This window comes from Cryptotermes secundus, unplaced genomic scaffold (assembly GCF_002891405.2).
Source record: "Cryptotermes secundus unplaced genomic scaffold, Csec_1.0 scaffold70, whole genome shotgun sequence".
NCBI lineage: Eukaryota > Metazoa > Arthropoda > Insecta > Blattodea > Kalotermitidae > Cryptotermes > Cryptotermes secundus.
In genome coordinates this window covers 2,312,038-2,326,558 of record NW_019734964.1, presented here as the reverse complement: position 1 = coordinate 2,326,558, position 14,521 = coordinate 2,312,038, and the positions used below count along the sequence as shown (strand labels likewise).

The following is a 14,521-nucleotide window of genomic DNA, read 5'->3' as shown; positions in this document are numbered from 1 at the left end:
CAAGCCAGTGAGAAGAAACTCAAAATAATAATTTTTATAATTTAGTCAATTTTCCATATTTTTTAAAAAAAATATGTTAATATGATGGGAGTATCTTTCCAAACAAGAATTTACTCAGCTAAAAATTCTTAAGCACTGTAAATATGTACAAAGAAAACATTTCTTTTACATAATTATTTTACTCTGTGTAATACAGTGTTCTTACAGGTTGTTTGTAAATAGCTGAAATAGCAATGCATTTACAGTTATATTGGTATTAAATATTATACTCATGTTATGTTCTACACCTCTGGCTTATTTCCATGGAAGATCTATGGAATTAAAAAAAACTCTATTCAACAGTAACCATCTGATTATCCATGGAGATATGCAATGAGTGGCTTATGTGTGTCTTTCAGGAGAATTCGCAAATCCTGAAAAATGCCTATTATATTCACTAAGACTGTCTGTATGCATGAAACACCTCAAGAACTGTTGGTTGGATTATCATGATACATGATGCTGGAAAATTTTGCAAAAAACTATCAATAAAGTTCTACGTGCGTATCTGCATGTATCTCAAGCAAGATCTTGTTAAATACATCACAGAATAAATGTTTCAAAAAAAGTTATAGAGGAAAATGAATCACATTGGTTTGTGAGGTAAGTGAACAAATCATATGTAAATTTCTAAATTTCCATATTCAATCATCACTGTTGTCTCCTGAATTCATCCAAAACCTCCATCATCCAAGCTTCTTCATTTACTGTGTATCTTTCGCCTTCAGTAATACGGATAATCAGGAGTATTCTCTAATTTATTCCAAATATCTTTATTTTCACGAATGCTGAGAAGGTTCACAATATGGCAGCGTCTACACAAGCGCACAAAATGTGTCCGTTGTAACAAACGTACTTTGCTGAGGACACACAGTTGCAGAATGCGGTGTGTAGTTTCATTGCAGACAAAAACTATGCACTGCATTCTGCAACTGTGTGTCCTCAGCAAAGTACATTCGTTACAACGGACGCATTTTGTGCACTCATGTAGACGCTGCCTAAACAGTGGTAATGGTGGGCTCTGTAGGTTACTTAAAGATAATTTCAGTATCAAGACTATACAGCATTGACTTGTAGGATGACTGCTGAATACTAAATTGGGAAAGATTTGGAATGGAGCAGTCATAGCCTAAACAAGGCACAACCTTATCATTTGCTTGGAGGGACTGAGGAAAACAACGAAAACCCAGCAAATGGGTCAAGATTCAAATCAAGTACCTCCCAAACAGAAGTCTTCAGCATTACCTCCAGATTAATGACTTCAGGGTTGTGGTGGTGATGGTGGTAATGATGATGATGTCATTCTTTCAGTGGGTTTGGAGAGAAACAATTTTTTACTTTGGCAAGCAGGACTTGGTAGTACAATTTTTCAAGCTGTGCTGGTAAAAAAATCATAGTTGCTGCTGTAACAACAGAATTCTATTCAAAGCATAATAAGTATGTTAACTACTATAAAATACTTGGAATATAACAGTGAAAAGTAAATGTTCCGGTGTTTCATGATTACTCCAGATCCAAGTACTACAAATTTACCTGCTACTAGTATGATGTCATGTTCACCCACAACATGAAATGTAAAGAACTGTGTGTAATGTTAGTTAGAATTTCGCTACTAATGTTACAGTTTATTGGTATGCAATAGTATCACTGTGCACAGAAGGAAGGTTGAACAGAAAAGCAAAGTCAAGGAAGAATCTGATACTGAATCTCTTTTCACCTACCAATGAAGCTTCATACGCTGGTACAGGCAACCCAGCCTGGAGAACCTGACCACGCGTCTGTGGGCTAGCAGTGGGCACCACGATACAGCCCCCCAATGACACGTCCACCTTGGGGGGCTCCATCATCCCTTTGCCATGCTGTGTGAGATGGGCACTAACTACATTTGGCATCTGCAGAAATCAAACAACACCCTTTTGTTACAGAACAACCATATATGCTGATATCGTGAGTGGTTACAAAACCAGAATAATTTAACACAGTCACTAGGAACTAAATACGAAAGTCTGTAGTTCATGTCCAGCCAAGTAATCTGACTGCATAATTGTGTTAATGTGTGAGATCTGGGGTTCTCATGGCAGTGACTATTATGAATACCATCTTCCAGGGTGTCATGCCATGTAGTCTAGAAGAAATCTACCACGTTTCAGATGAACTTACTGCCTGCATATTCCAGGCCAAAAAGTATACCAAGAAACGAACATGCTTCAGTTGTGTTATGCTGCTTAATGTAAAGAACAGAATTATTTCTTAAAGACTACTTTAACACCAAAGTCAGCATCATAAGATTCACATATTTTTGCAAAGAGATCCAGAAAATAAATCTAAATTTTCTTCATTGCAGAAAGTTTGTAATATAACAGAACTGCATATATTTTCTTTATTTGCAGATGATTCTGGAGGAAAGCTTACCTGAGACTTCGGCACAGCAGCACGAGAGCTGCTAGCCCCTGTCACAACTGGCTGTTGGCTCGAGAGCTGCGGTGCCTTCAATGGTGGACTAGCTACTGCCCCCGTCAAGATGGGCTGCTGTGCTGGACTGTGATGTGCTTTTGGAGGATGAGGTGGGCTCAATGTGGGCACTTTACTACCCGCAACACTCATTAGTGATGAATGTGGTGACTTCTGCTGAGGCACAAAACTGGATCCAGTTTTGGGTGGACCACTTGATACAGCTTGCAGTAAGTGGGCTTTAGGTGTAAGGGCTCCTGGTGATGGGGCTTTCATGTTGACTGCCATCTGCTGGGGTTGAAGTGGTGGGGGGCAACTGAGATGATGGATCTTGCTTGCAATTGGCACCTGCCCCTGTCCAGGAGCCACGACAACTGTCTGTCCTCCAGGAGACTTCGTTCCTGTCACTGCCTGCAGTAAATGTGCTTTAGGATTGATGGCAACTGCTGACTGAATGCTCTTGGCCACACCTACAGGAGACAGTTGTGATGGTGTCTGGTGCAGAAGGACATCTCGATTCTTAGAATGTGACACTGTTGCTGTAACTGGTACGGTCTGGTTCTTCATGGATGGCTGAGCAATAGCATGCACCTTCACTGCTGAAGACTGCAATGGCACAGAAGGCTGGGCTGTAGAAGCAGCTGAGGGTGGCAGTGGTGGCAGAATTGGCTGGACAACTTTTGCTGTGGTACTAACCGACTGTGATGAAACAGTTTTGGCAGTCTGCTGTAAAACATGAGCTTTCAGTGTAGTTGGCACAGCTTTGGTACTTGAAGTTGTCTGGACACCAGTTTTGCAAATGCCAACTGGTCTTAGTCCCACAACAGAAGGCCCAGGTGGTGCCGTGACAGATGTAGTGGCCACAGGCTTTGGCACAGAATTGGAGATCACCGGTACATGGCTCTGTTGTGCCACACTAACTGCTGGCATCCCTTCCTGAGCAGGTATTCTTGTTGGTATTGTGGGCACACTTTGAGCACGTGTCCTTGTTCTATCTGCTTCTACCATAGTGCAAGGCAGTTCCTGAGATTCTGAAAGCGACCTGGTGGTAATCTGAGGTGTCGATGCCATAGGAATGATGACAGGAGCTGTAGTCACTGGAATATACTGTCCCTCTTCAGATTCCCGCATTGGAATCAACAGTCCAGTTACAGGATCTATCAAAGTTGTGGGCTCACCCTCATCTTCTTCAGTATGAGCTTTTGCTGCTTTTGACCCTGCAGGAGTGTCAGATTCATCTTTCTCAGACAGATGTGCCTTGTCAGAAGCTGCAAATGAATCTGGTGACTTGGCTGAGCTAGTGTCCATGTCTTTGTCAAATGCAGGAGATTCCAGTCCCTTGACAGCCACTGTTTCATCATCTGTTTGCTTCTTTTTCTCCTCACTAGACTCTTCATGTGTTTCTGATAACCTACGTTGCTGGGCTTGTCTCTTGCCACCACGAGGGGACTTTCTTGGTTGCTCAGGTACTGTAACGGGTGCCCTCTGATTGGCGATATTTTGTCTTGTTGAGCGCCTTGGTCTTAACCCAAGACCTGCAGCATTTGCAGCAGCGGCTGCTGCAGCTGCTGTGGCAGAGCGAGTAATCTTTCCTGCACTGCGTACCACATCCTCAATCACATCATCTACTGTACTTCGAGATCCATCCCGCTCCTGCAAACGTCTAGATTTGCGAGTCACCGGAGATGGAAACTCTTCTCTGGTCTCAACCACTGGCACGGGTGCTGGTGCTGTCTTGGTAGCAACCTGAACCTCCTTCCCTGTAACACTACTGACAGACACACTGGCCTGAGGACTCTTGATGGTCAGTATCAGCCGCGGTCGACCTTTCTCTCCACTGTTGCTTCCTTCATCCTCAGAGTCATCATGGAACTCATACACGTCAGTGGTAAGCTTCTTGTTGGCAGGAGATGAAGACTGATCTTGGAGAGATGCTTTACTACCACTTCCTCTGCTTCTCCTTCCACCTCTCCTGGAGGAAACAGGGGTTACTGAAATACCTTCACCTGCAGCTTTCTGACCACCAGATAGTCTGGATCTGCGTGTTGTAACACCAGTTATTCGAGTCTGTGCCTTGCCACGTGGCCCACCTCTTCCTCCACGGGCAGTAGATCGTACAGTAGGTTGTCCACTCACTGGACTTTGCACATCAGTGTTTGTGTCCTGTGCTTCATCTTCTGGTGAAGATGTCACTTGCTCTCTTTCAGGGGATGATGAAGGCAAAATTGGCTCATTCTTATCATCAGGTGATGTGGACAGTGCCGCATTGCTATCCAGTTCCTTGGTTGGGGTTTTGGCTAGAACACTTTCTTCCTGTTCTTCACAAGATTTGGGCTGATCCTTTTCCTTGGTTTCATCAACATCCGCAGTATCCAAGACTGATTCTTGTTTGACAGGCTCAGTTTGTGACTGCAGGTTTTCGAGCACTTCATCTGCAGACTCTGCATCTTTTTTCATCTCTTCAGGAGCTGAAGGTTCAACAGCCTTCTCTTTGAACTGATCAAACCAAAGCTTGTTTCCAATCTCATTCACATTTTCTGGCAAATCACTTTGTGGACTCACCTCATCACCAGAACACAGTGCATCTACCTTCTTTATTACTGACTCCATGTTTACCTCCTTAGCAGACCAAGCATCAGTGATATTATCCCTGTCATTTAGCTTATGATCTTTATGAAGTGTCAAAACTTCGTAAGTGTCCTTACAAGTTGAAGACTCGGATGTTGGGGGAGCAAATGGGCCCTGTTCTTCTGCACTCTTAAATTGATTGTCTGCCTCCTTGATAAGTGACAACACCTCCATTTCGCGCTCCTTGAATGGACTGTAACCACTTTCAGCATCAGTCTTCAATGCAGGTCTGCTATTATCATCAATATTGAGCGCTTGGGTCATTGAGTCTGACGCGAGTAAGTTGGTTACAAAGTCATTATCAGCCTTCATATCTGTTTCAGGTTCTGAAAAGTCTGATTCTCTAGCAATATCACTAGCATGTTCTTCCTTGATAACAGAAACAAAACCGCTGTCTTCCTTTCCAGAAGAAACATAGCTCCTATCTAGACCAGCAACACTTTCACTGCTTTTGAATGCTGTACTGTCAGAGTCTTTCACGGGCTTGTAACCACAATCAGTGTGACTCTCTTTGCTTGCAACATCCTCATCAAATTGGTATGGCCTGAAGTCACTGTTACCTTCCTGACATTTTGGTTCATCCTTCAAATCTTTCATCACACTGTCTGGGGCATCTACAGGAATTTCATTTGGTGATGAAGGAGTAAGGGGGCTTGATTTAGATATGACAGGGCTACGACAGGGAGAGGTAGGTGGCTCTATTTCTAAAGGTGCAACTTCCACTGGTGTTGGCTCTAGCTTCACTTCAGTGTTCGGGCACATGTGGCTTAGGTCTACCTTGTCTTCTTCCTTGATTTTAATGCTTCTAAGGTTGTTGTCATCTGATGGGATAACACCTTCATCTTTCGGTTTGACTAATGCCAAATCTACAACTTTCTCTTCAACTTCTTCCTTAGGTTTGAATGTTATGCAAGGTGGCATTGGGATGACAGTCCCATCACTTCCAGCCATCACTTGAGTTTCTGACACGAGATCTTCCCTTTGTTCGTGAACAACATGACTGTCACTGGTGTCACAGGAAGAAGCGGCAACTACTGGTGCAGTTTCAGGTTCTGGTTGAGACTTAAGATGTTCACTTGAAACTGGTCTGTCAGGTAACGATTGATCCTGGTAACACACCAAGGGCTCTACTGGTTTCTTGTCTAACGATTCTCTTGTAGGAGATATCTGTTTGTTGATGGTCAATGATGAGTCAGACTGCAGGGATGGTTTGGTTAGCAGGGAATCTTGTTCATATGGTTTAGTACCTTGCTGCTGCCTGCAATACGAAGATGGCAGGTCAGGCGTCTTTGGTGGTCGTGAGAAATCAATCCCATCAGGGGTTCGGGGGGACTGGTCATCTCCACTGAACCGAAGGCCAGAATAAGTTGGTTCCGGATCGCCATCTGTATCAGTATCAATTTGCAAGTCAGGTTCAGACTGTGGTGTGTCAGGCTTCATATCAATGGCCTCTATGGCCTTGCGTGTCTCTTCTTCTTCATCTGTAGGCAAAGCAGGTTCTGGGCCTGCTTGTGAGGTAGTATGTGGGCTACCATTTCCTTCACCTACATAACAATCAGATGGAGTGAAGTCTGCTCCAAATGACTCACCAAGCAATGCTGCCACTGCATCCTCTGTTTCCTCTTGCGATATGACAGCTCGGGGTTTCTCTTCCTCGTTACCAAGTCCATCCCCATCGTTCTTGGGGAGTCCTTGTTCTGCCTTTCCACCAGTTTCTTCTTTCACAAGGAGCTCTACCTTAGGCTTGGGAGCCTCAAATTCTGATATACTTTTAACTGCTGTTTCATGGATTATGTCATCAATAGCAGTACCAAATCCTGGTATGAATTTATCAGGCTTTTTCTTTTCAGTGATCTTTGGAGCAGTTGAAACTGAAATAATAACAGATTCATGGTGTGAAGGTGACCTAGACAGAGCATCATCTGATGTGAGGTTTGGAGGTTTGTTGAGAGGTGGACTCAATGGCATCTCCAAGCTGGGCAGTAGTGGTGACAACAAGGGAGATGGTTTGCTATCCTCCAGAGAACTTGTTATGCTCAACTTCCTTTCAGGTGAAGACTTTGATTTGTCATGATGATGATGGTGATGATGGTCTCTTCTGGCCTGTTTCTCTTCTTTTGACTTCTTACGTTTCTTTTTCTTTTCCTTTGCTTTCTCCAGTAATAGAGCAGTAGCAGCTTCCAAGCTTTCATCACCATCTGTGAACCTGAAAACATCAGCATCAGTATTTCCCATTTCCTCCTTCAGAGTTCCATCTTCATGTTTCTCTATTTTACATGACAGTAAAGCCTTTGGCAATGCCTGGTCAGGGTAATCATCAGAACTGAGAAGCTTGGCTTCCAGTGCCCGTCCTGCCTCTACCAACTCCACGCTACTTGCTTTCTTGTCTCGTTTCTTTTTATCGCGTCTCTTACGCTCCTTTTCAATAGGGCGTGACACAATGGCTGCTGTTGGAGGGAAGCACTCCATGCGTGGTCCAAGAAGTGATGCATTTGAGTCAGAATCTGAACCATACACTAGGGAAACCTGCCACTTCCCTGGCAATTTATCATACATGCGACCACTTCCTCCATTGTTCGGTGTCACAGGGGTCTTCAAATGTCCACTCTCTGAATCATCTGATAATGGACCAAAGATATCCTCCATTTTTTCATCGCGTTTCACACTGCTCTCTGGTTTTAGGACACCAAGCTCAGGCTTTGGAACTTTCTTCTTATGAACTTTTGCCTGTTTACAATCGTCATCATCTATGCTCTTACAATGGGTTGATTTTCGACGTTCACGTTTATGCCTCTTCCTCTCACCATCTACTTTAACCTTGCCACCATTAGCTTCAGGTTTATCCACTGCTAGGTCAGATTCTATAGAGGCCATTTTTCCAAGACTGTCTTCACTGGCCTCTAAGTTTTTCTGGCGCTTTTGTTTCTTTTTGTGTGACTTCTTTCGAGGCATATCATTTCCCTTGTCAACAGAATTCCCATGGAAAGATTGTTTCTGGTCTAGTTGAAGTGGAGGCGTCAAAGCAGCAGCTTCACAATCTGAAGAATTGCTCAGAGTTGCAGTAGCTTTCAACTGTGTTGTAACATACTTTACTGCCTGAATGTTTTCTCCATAAATATCGACCTTTTCTGCATCAGAGAGGAATTTCTTTGTACTCTCCTCTATAGTAAGATCTGGAAAACTTTTAGCTGTTTTATTCTTCAGGACAGATTTTCTAAACAGGGCCTGTTTCTCTTCACCAAAGATATCAGTTTTGGGAGTATTTAATAGCTTCCTCATATTTTCATCATCTGATGAATCCACAGTATTTTTTGCCTTATTTTTAACACAAGATTTCTTTAGATTTGATTGCTTGTCATTCCCATAAATGTCTGTTTTCAACCCATCAGACAGTTTCCTGGAACCCTCATCATCTGATGAATCCACTGAATCTTTGGTTCTTTTTTTAACAAATGATTTCTTCAAACTGGCTTGCTTATCATCAGCATATGTATCTGATTTTACTACATCACTCAGGAACTTCCTACTATACTCATCATCAGAGGAATCCAGCATATTTTTATTCAATTTGCTTTTGTTTCCACCCTTCTTCATACTGAACTGTTTGTCTGCACCTGTTTTACTTACATCTGAGATCAGTTTTTTGTTACTTTCATCATTGGAGGAGTCCAATGTTCCTTTGCCCATTCTATTATTCTTAGTAGCAGACTTTTTCGAGGTAGGTAATTTGTCATCTGAGTCAGCAAATCCCTGATCAGCATCACTATCAGCTGAATATGCATCTAATGTCTTATGTTCATTTGGTTTAAACCTGGCAGTTGCATTATCATCTTCAGATGTGTCAGAAACAAGTTTGGAGCGGTTTCCCTTCTTTCCAGACATTGTAAGATGCTTGGTTCGAGCTGAGGTGTCGTCATCTTCACTGCCATCTTGTTTCCCAGCAGCTCCAGATCTGCGCACTTCTTTGCCAATTCTTCCAAGAATGTCAGAATCTGAATCAGATTTTCCAGTACAAATATCTTCTTTCTTGATTCGCACCACTGGCCTGCTTTTTCTCAATTTGGATGCATCGCCATCATAACGTGAACGGCCGTCATCCTCGGATGAGCTGCTGATCATCAGTTTGACATGACGCTTGCACTTGCCACCATGCTCATTGCCTGAATCAGAGTCTTCATCCCATGACGTTGATCGCTTCTTCTCTTCTCTCTTTGCTCGTTTTTTCTTCAACAAATCAAACTTCTCCCTCATCATTTCCTGGCGTCGTTCCTCCTCCTGTTTCTGCATGTTCTTGGTAGATCTAGCTTTCACCTTGTCATACATAGAGATGTACGCTGGGCCATCATCCACTATATCAAATATGGAATGTTTCTTGGGTCCATCACCACTCCCATCCTCACTGTCAGAATCCGAATTACTGACTTCCTTCTTCTGGGACTTGCTTTCCTTTTTCTGTGATATGAACTTCTGATCATCCTTTCCTATGTCCTCCTCTTTCCTCCGCTCACTGCTATTCCTCTTGTCCTTCTTTGCTGCCCGTCCTTTCTCATCCAAAAACTCGCTGCTTCCAAACTCTTCCTTCATCTGTTTCTTTTTCTCTTTTGTTTCTCTTTTACTGTGTTTATGTTTCCCATCTTCCTTATCTTCGACATCACTATCATCCTTCTTTTTACCAGATTTAGGAGATAGTTCTTTATCAAGAGCTGGGTCCTTTGTAGGTTTGTTACCAAAGTCCCTCATTTCCTTGGGACTGTCCCTGTCTGACTTGCTCTTTTTCTTCTGCTTGTCTTTAGATTTGTGCTTGTCACAGTTCTCCTTCTTCCGATCAGCATCTTCCTTGCCCTGCTGACGTATGTTGTCCTCACGAATTTTATCCTCCAGGAGTTTGGCAAAACCTTTGGTGTCAGTACTTGCACTAGCACTGCCATGACTTCGTGGGCGTTCACTGTTGCTGCGTTTACTGCTGCTGCTACTACGCCCACTGTCCTTGGAATCACGTCGCTCTGAGATCTTGCGATGCTCCAACTTGAGGCGCTTGGCATCATCAGGTACACTGTCCACACTGTCTTGAGAACTCATGCGTCGCTTACACCCTATGCTGGCTGGTGAACTGCTGGTGCTTCCACGTTCCTTTCGGCGCTCCTTGCTCTGTTTCTCTGTATTTTCCATTCGTTTCTCAACATCCACTGCAACCTCTAATTCCTTATCAGTCATGTGATTCTCTTTTCGTCGGTCCTTTTCCTGGTTCTCTTCTCTCTCCTTCCACCTATCTTTGTCAATACTGTCGACATGCCCATCCTTCCATCTATCTTTATCAGTGAATTCCACAGCATCCCTTCTCCTGTCCAGATCTATACATTCATCTCTCTGTTTCTCCTTTTCCAAACTATCAACACTATCCTTCCTTCTTTCCTTTTCTGCATCCACAGAATGACTGTCTTTCCTTCTTTCTCTCTCTGCACATTCCATGGACTCCCTATCCTTTCTTTTATCCTTTTCTGTACTTTCTGCTCGTTCCCTCAGTCTGTCACTAGGTATCCCATCTTTCTCACTGTCCCTTCTAGCACTCACTGATCCAACACTCTCTTTCCTCTCTCTCTTCTCTTCCACATGACATGTCGTCTTGGATTTGTGACCACTGCTTGAACTGTTCTTCATTTCTTGTTCTCTGCAAATGCTATCTCTATCTTTCTTGGAAGCATTCAATGAACCTGCTGAAAAAGTTGAAAGCGGCTCTTTCTTCAAACCAGCTGACTGCTTCCCAATATCACACTGTTTGTCTTTAGTGGGGTGCTGAGATTGTGATTGCAATGATTGTTCCTTCTTTGACAAAGAACAGGGTTTTGGCTTAAGGTTTGATCTTGTCGACTCTGAGGAGGAATTCGTTGTAGGAGTTGACAATGAAGTTGTGAAAGTTGTTGAAGTGACGACTGTAGATGCCATGGTCATGGTTAATACTGTGGTTGTTGCAGTAATAGAAGCAACCACCGTGGTCACAGTAGGTGCACAAGCATTGGTGACAGAAACCGGGACAATAACAATTTTTGGACTACATGACACAACAGGAATTTCACTTGGCGATTTAACTGAAGGAATGTTGTCTGAGTGAGGAGCATCTGATCTAACATGAACAGGACTATGCTCCTTGTTACTCTTCAGTGACTGTTCCGCTGGTTTTGAAGGTTTTGGTGGTGATGTCTGCGGAAATGAACTCACAGCTGTTGTAACAGCCGACAAAGCATTTGAAATTGGCTTGCTTGCAGACGATGAAACTTTCACAGAGGCTGGTAGAGATGATGCCATTGTTGAGAAGAACTTTGGTGTTGATTGCGAAGAAGGTACAACAGTTGACGAAACCCGTGTCGACGTGCATGTTGTCATGGGCTGGAATCTTGTAACTTCTGGCAATGACATCACTGAAACGCTGGAGCATTTTACACCTACAGTAGATGTTCGCATTGTATCCGGAACCAATGCAGTGCTCACTGACACAGATGTTACTGTTGGTGTGGAGGGTTTGACACATGTTGGTAATCGTAACACACCGGGCGACGGAACTCTATTAGTTGCTGCTGTAGAAGAGGGGGTGGGCGCAGAAGAAACAAGTTTCGAAGGAATTCGACTTGTAACTTCTGGGGTAGGTTTTGTGTCTGTAGTCACAGTGACAACCGTCGCTGATGGCCTCCCCATGGAGCATCGCGACATATCTGCTGAATATGTGGTAGTATTTGTTAATAATCCAACAGGCTTTACTGAACAAGTCCTTGCTATTTCGGGTGAAAGTACAGTACCTGTGGATGATGTCGGCACAGTCACTGACAAGCTAGGTTTCACTCCCGCACTTGACACAGACACCAACGCTGCAGTAGTTGTTGCTGTAGTGGTGGCTACTGTAGTGGTTGGCAAAACTGGTGGATGGCTGGGAAAGGGATACTGAAGTCCCTTGGCAGCAGGTGGCAGTACAGTACTTGGAGTCTTTGGTACAGGTTGTTGCTGCTGCTGCTGCAGTTTGGATCCACACTGGGTATGCAGGGGGGTTATACCTACTGGAGATACAGACATAAACGACTTTGGAACTGTGGGTGTGGTTGGTGTGCCTGGTGAAAATGGAGACTTTGGGATGGGCTGAGAGGGAGAGTGTAATGGTGAAGGAGTACCTATTAGTCTGCTAGGAGGGTTCGGGAATGATACCACCTTTCCAGTTATTCCAACAGCGGCTGAGGTACTAGCAACAGAAGTAGCTAACCCCACTGCTTTAGTTGGTGTTACACACTGAACCTCCCTCATACACTCGGTCTTGATTCGCAAACTTTGGAAACAACCAGGGGGGCGTGTAAATGGAATAAATTCTCGAGGCTCATATTTGTCGTTAAAATTTGCAAGTCGTTTTAAGTCCTCATCAAACACACTTCTCTTGGCAAGTACTGATTTCACGATGTCTGATTGTGGTAGATTGGTAAACTTCTCATTAATCATGCATTCGTAGAAACTGAAACGCTCATCATTTGCTGCACTCAACTTCGCAGGTGCTTCACTCCCTTTTAGACTTACTGCTCGTGAAACTGACCATTTCTCATACTTTTCATCCAGAGAACGAATGCGCTCCTCGAGCATGGGAGATGGTGGTGAGAGCTCAGAGTCGGACGATGACGACGAAAGGATTGACTCAGGTCTTGGTGGCGGTGATGCTGGAGGAGGTGCAGGGACAGGACTGGGTGGGAGCTGATGTACGACTGGCTGCGAATGTGATGGTACAGGTCGTGGAGAAGTTATAACAGCAGGAGGTGATGACACTGGGGCACCTTTGCTAGCAGATGGTGATACACCAGACACTGAAACTGATAAACGAGGGGTAGACGAAAGAACTTGTGCAGCAAACCTTGGAAGGGGTAGTGACAGAGGGCCCTCAGTGGCAAGCCTGTCACGGGGAAAACGACGAGGCTCTGTGGGTGGCAATAAGTTTTCTGGTCTTTCATCACACAGAGGTGTACCAGGTCGGCTACCGTCCACACTCTCCCCCCCACTCACAGGCAATGTGCCACTAGCAGGTTCTCCATGTTGATGGTGATGGTGGTGATGAGAATGCTTACCACTACGACAACTAACACGGTCCTCACTTTCACTAGTGCTACTCCCAGTTTTACGGCGCTTGCACACAGGATGAGGAGAATAAGACTGCACTGACACCAGGCGATCTGCAGATGTTTCACATACATCCCTCCCAACCCCACCATGTTTTGATGTACTGTCTGCACTAAGTCTCCGGCTGCAGTGCTTACCACTAATGTCAGACAACCTCCGTACTTCCGACACACTTTTCCTATGGTTGTGCGTTGTCACAACCAAAGACGGTGCAACTACATCACCATGATTTTCGTAACACATGTCCATTCCACCTGGTCCAACTGCACATATGGGTAGAGAGGGTGGGGGCTCTCCGCAGTCGTCACTTGCAAGCTTGAGCCGCTTCTTAGGCGCTGAGCTTGCCATACTACCGTCATCATCACCAGAACTCTCCAGCTGTTCTAACAGGGTCTGAATGTGAACCCTTTCCTTCTGCAGGTGGCGGATATCATGCGGATGCTGTGCAGTACTCGGCGGAGGGGGCAGCTGGGAGGGGGCACCAACGTCACTGCTCACGACGACACTCTGCAGGGAATGGCGTTTGTAAGCAGGGTCCTCTTCATTACAGGGAACCTTGTCCCCAGGGCTGCAACTCTTGGCAGGTCGTGCAGCCACCACAGCAACACTCCGCCGCAGAGACGATGTCTCCCCTTCACATGCTCCTGGTGATGGGCTACTATCCCCTCGTTCACGCTGACAATAGCCGTAATCACGCAACTCCTGTTCATAAGAGTCATCATGACTTGCTGCGCTTCCCTGACTGAATTCATCATAGTTCCTGCAAGTGAAAAAATCAAATTATAGTTCATAACAACCTTCTTGGCAAATGAGACATGCACCAGTATTACCCATCACTGTGTTCATCGGTACGTTTCTTGAATTAAAATTCTATGGAAATCTTCTGACCCATACAGACCTAATAAACTTTCAAGAAAAGCAGTGACTATGCTTTAAACAAAATAAGCTCTATTTCCAAAATTCATATTACTCGCAAGTACAGGTCTTAGTCTCAGTCTAGATGTATGTCACCAGATTGTGGTAATATATGAAGTATTTTCAGATCACTACCTTTTGCAGTAGCTATGTGCTGAACCAATCACATTTTCTGTTACACACAAGCACAAATTAAGCCCTTGTGCTGGCATCACTACTTTTGGTAAAAAGCTTTTCCTCTAACAGACTGTTAAGGCCCATTGGGTTGTGAAACATCAAGCTGCTACATTTTCTATAAAATCGGTTCTGAGACGATGGTGAGGTTGTCAGCCTTATGCACCGGCCA

The 14,521-nt window shown here is 44.3% G+C and overlaps 1 protein-coding gene across 5 annotated transcripts in view; it reads right to left on the bottom strand.

Moving 5' to 3' along the window:
* LOC111869039 (protein split ends) overlaps positions 1 to 14,521 on the bottom strand; it is a 286,507-nt gene that overhangs the window by 17,694 nt on the left and 254,292 nt on the right. For all 5 annotated transcript variants that reach the window (XM_033753266.1, XM_033753267.1, XM_033753269.1 and 2 more), the window contains exons 13-14: positions 2,452 to 14,020; positions 1,761 to 1,931 (exon numbers count right to left, since the gene is read on the bottom strand). In XM_033753266.1, coding sequence (XP_033609157.1) covers positions 1,761 to 1,931; positions 2,452 to 14,020 — 11,740 coding nt within the window. The remainder of the gene's footprint in view (positions 1 to 1,760; positions 1,932 to 2,451; positions 14,021 to 14,521) is intronic.